Here is a 3,533-nt window from a genome sequence, read left to right on the forward strand (position 1 = left end):
CATGGAATTTTGCCTTACAATATTATTTTGTACTGTGATGAATCCCAGTAAGTGCCTTTTTTCCCCCAGGTGCTCCCAGATATTGCCTGTGGGAATGCCAGTTCTAACAGCTCAGCGGGTGGCCGTCTGGTTTCCTTTGAAGTGCCGCAGAACACCTCAGTAAAGTAAGAAAATTCTCAGTCTAAAATGGTTCGATTGGTGCTATGACCCACGTATGCCAGGTTGTGTTCAATGTAACGGGTTGGTAACTGGCCAGTCCAGTGAGAATCACGAATGGATCCCATGTGCAGATGTAGCCTATGTCACTGAAAAACTAGAGGTGGCTATTTTGGAGGAGGACATTACAGTTAGGATGTAGAACTTGGAAACTGAATTGGATAAGGCCTTAGGGAAGATCTGGAGCCAGACACCTCATCTCCCAAATGACTTTTGCTTCCCCCAATTATTGGCTTCTTTAGATTTTAATGGACCATTGGTTACATTCACAGACATGATTTACCCCAAGTCTAAAACGCACATGTTACAGTTTTCTCTTTAAAAACAAGCAGCTGAGAAGAGTGTTTTGTTTTGTTTTAAATTTAAGCTCAGACTGCCCATTGTCACCAAGGGGATGGGGAAGAGGCAGAGGGAAGTCGCTTCGGCTGAGCCTGATGTGTGCTGGGTGCTTTGCTTGAGCTCAGAGAAGTCAGCACCTGCCCAGAAGCACAGAGCTGGGGAGTGGGGTGGGGAGCCAGCATGACAGTGTCCCAGACCAGCTGACAACCCCTCACTGCCCCTCCTTCTATGTCTCTATTAACTGCCACCTCCTCATGCAACCTAATGGGCATTTGCTGCCCAGCCTTTGGGGATTTTAGAAAACTGGGGAACACATGGCTCTGGTTAACCAGTTTGGTGCATTGGCTCCTTTTTAAAGAGCCTGTGGGCACTAAAGACCTCTTCCATGTGTACAGGTCATTTTTGCCCACCTTGCTTTCTAAACATTGGAGTCCCTGAAAACACTTTGAAGAGGGACTTTGTAACATTGCTTCTGCACTCCCCTTTCCCCCCTCTTGAACTCGCTTTGGCCGGAGAAGAACCAGAGAGGGCAGCCAACTCCTTGGGCACAGGAGGAATGTCCCCACAGGGATAGGTGGAGTCTGAGGCAGCTTCGAGCTCTGCCAGTAGGGGGACCCCGCTCCTAAGTGTTTCATTGCTCATAATACTGAAACTCCCACCATGCAGAGCTGGTTTTAGGAAGTGCGGATCAGGATCACTACTTTCTTTTACTTTTATGAAACAATCTCCTAGTCCTTTCTTGTCTAGATCATATTATTTTATCTTTATAAGTCTTTCCAAATAGTTTTGATCTTTTTTACCTTTAAATGCTTTTGTTTTTTCCCCTCCCAACAAACCTGATATTCTCTGAGTGTATCTTAGGATGCAGAACTGGACAGAAATAGCAGAGTCTGTTCCAGGCTGAATGAGATCAGGGTGGTGGATGATCCCTGCCCACTGAATTTACTCTTTCATTTATTCATGAATTCAGTCGCTTATCAAACCTTTATTGAGCCCCCTGCTGCAAGCCGGGTTTCTGCGCTGGGAGGAGCAGCTCTGTGCACAGAGCATCCTGTGACCTTCTGACCCAGGTGAAACCCAGTTCTCCAGGAGCACAAGGGAGAATGGGCAGCTGCTGGGGTGGTGGGAAGATGATTGGGGGTCTCTGAGAAGAGATAATACAGGTTGAGCATCCCTAATCTGAAAACTCCAAATCTGAAATAATGCAGAATCCAAAACAGTTTTGGTCCCAGGCATTTCAGATAAAGGAGACTCCACCTCTGTGGGGTAGGGACACATTTCCCAGGTGGAGAAGAAGGGTACAAAGCTTGGGAGCTGGGAAAGAACCCAGCTGGGCAAGAGACAGTAGCTCCTTATTGCTGGAACATTGGGTTACTAGGATGGAGGTCTAGGAGTTGAGGTTGAGAGGGGAGCTGGGGCTGGGTTTGACTTGCTTTCTACAGCATCTCGTCCTCTGGATTTCATCCTGAACACGTGAATCCAGGGGAGGCCTGAAGCATGCAGGGTGTGAGAGAGAGAGAGAGAGAGAGAGAGAGAGACACACACACACACACACACTTTTGCTTCTTTTGACAGCATAACTCAGGTAGCCGTGTTGGGTTGCAGAATATAAATTTTAAATACAACTTATATTCTATTTAAATATACATTTATTTATCATAAATTTTAGCAAGGCTCTTTACATTGTATACACATGGAAGGATTTGTCTGTAAAAGAACTCAGTGTCCTCTATTATGCATTAAAATTGTTATCCAAATGTGAATTACTGATTAGAGGTATTCCTAACAATTGTAGGAAACCTCACGTGTGCACAGTTGAGGTGGACACTTGTTCATAGCATCATTTCATCAATTTCTGATACCTTTGTGAATGTAAATGTCATCTTTCTTTTTATTTTTACTGATGAACTGGTTCTAAGATGAATTTTTCTGAAAAGCAGTTTCCATTTCCATCGTTCCTGTTTTCAGAATTCGGCAAGATGCCACCGCTTCGCTGATTTTGCTATGGAAGGTCACGGCTGCAGGATTTCAACAGTGCTCCCTCGTAGACGGACGAAGCGTGACCCCCCTCCAGGCTCCAGGGGGCCTTGTCCTCTTGGAGGAGATGCTCACCTTGGGGCATAATCACTTCATCGGTGAGTTATGAAATCTACTCAACACTGTATCTGATTCAGCCCAGCCTTGGTTTGGTGTTTGGAGACAGAAAATTTTGCCCAGATAATCTGAATTCTAGCCATCAATACAATTTCCTTCATTTTTGGTAAGGTTTTACTTACAATCAAAATTGGTTTTTTTAGATAATATTTCTAGTCTGGCTCAAAGTGGAGAAATCGTGGGCTCTGGAATCTGGAGACTGAATTCCAGCCCAGACCACGACATCGTAGGTGTGTGATCTTTGGAGCCTAATGCTCAAAATCTGTTTACCTTTTTTTTTTTCATTTTTCTTTGTTCCTTTTTTCTTTTTATTATTATTATTATTATTTTTAAATTTATCCTTATACAATGTAAGCGATTTTCATGGCCCTTTACCAATTCCTCCCTTCCCCACCCTTTTCCACCCCCCACTGTTTCTTTTTGACTCTTTTGTCTGCTTTCTCAGGGAATTGTGGGCAACTTGAGGTGTTAAATGTTGGTTTCTTAAAAAAAACCTTTGTTCCCATTTGATTGTGGCCTGATTTATGGCTCTCAGGCACAGCACCTCACAAATGCTTTATCACTTCTGAGCACTGACTCAGAAATAACTCCTGGGGTTACAACTCTCTTTGGGGTCCCCCTCCCCTACACCGACCCCTTCTCCATGGGGTACTGCTAACTTTTTACTTTTTCTCTAACTTGCCTCTGTTATTTATTCTTCTCTAAACTACCCTATGTCCAATTAGCTGTTTTTAAATTTCTCTGTGCTGGAGTAGAAAATGGCCTTCAGAAAGTGAGACCCCCCAATGTTCCCCCCACCCCCCACCCCTGCCTCCTGTTCCTCC

General features: G+C 44.4%; 1 protein-coding gene across 1 annotated transcript in view; it reads left to right on the forward strand.

Annotated features, from left to right (window-relative positions):
• LOC103583764 (delta and Notch-like epidermal growth factor-related receptor) overlaps nt 1-2,701 on the forward strand; it is a gene marked incomplete at its 5' end in the record, with an annotated part of 7,001 nt that extends 4,300 nt beyond the window's left edge. Inside the window, 2 exons of the mRNA XM_008564995.1 lie at nt 70-164; nt 2,524-2,701. Coding sequence (XP_008563217.1) covers nt 70-164; nt 2,524-2,701 — 273 coding nt within the window. The remainder of the gene's footprint in view (nt 1-69; nt 165-2,523) is intronic.
• Nucleotides 2,702-3,533: the final 832 nt, after the last annotated feature.

The sequence above is a fragment of the Galeopterus variegatus genome, unplaced genomic scaffold, assembly GCF_000696425.1.
Source record: "Galeopterus variegatus unplaced genomic scaffold, G_variegatus-3.0.2 Scaffold27862, whole genome shotgun sequence".
In the NCBI taxonomy this organism is placed as follows: domain Eukaryota; kingdom Metazoa; phylum Chordata; class Mammalia; order Dermoptera; family Cynocephalidae; genus Galeopterus; species Galeopterus variegatus.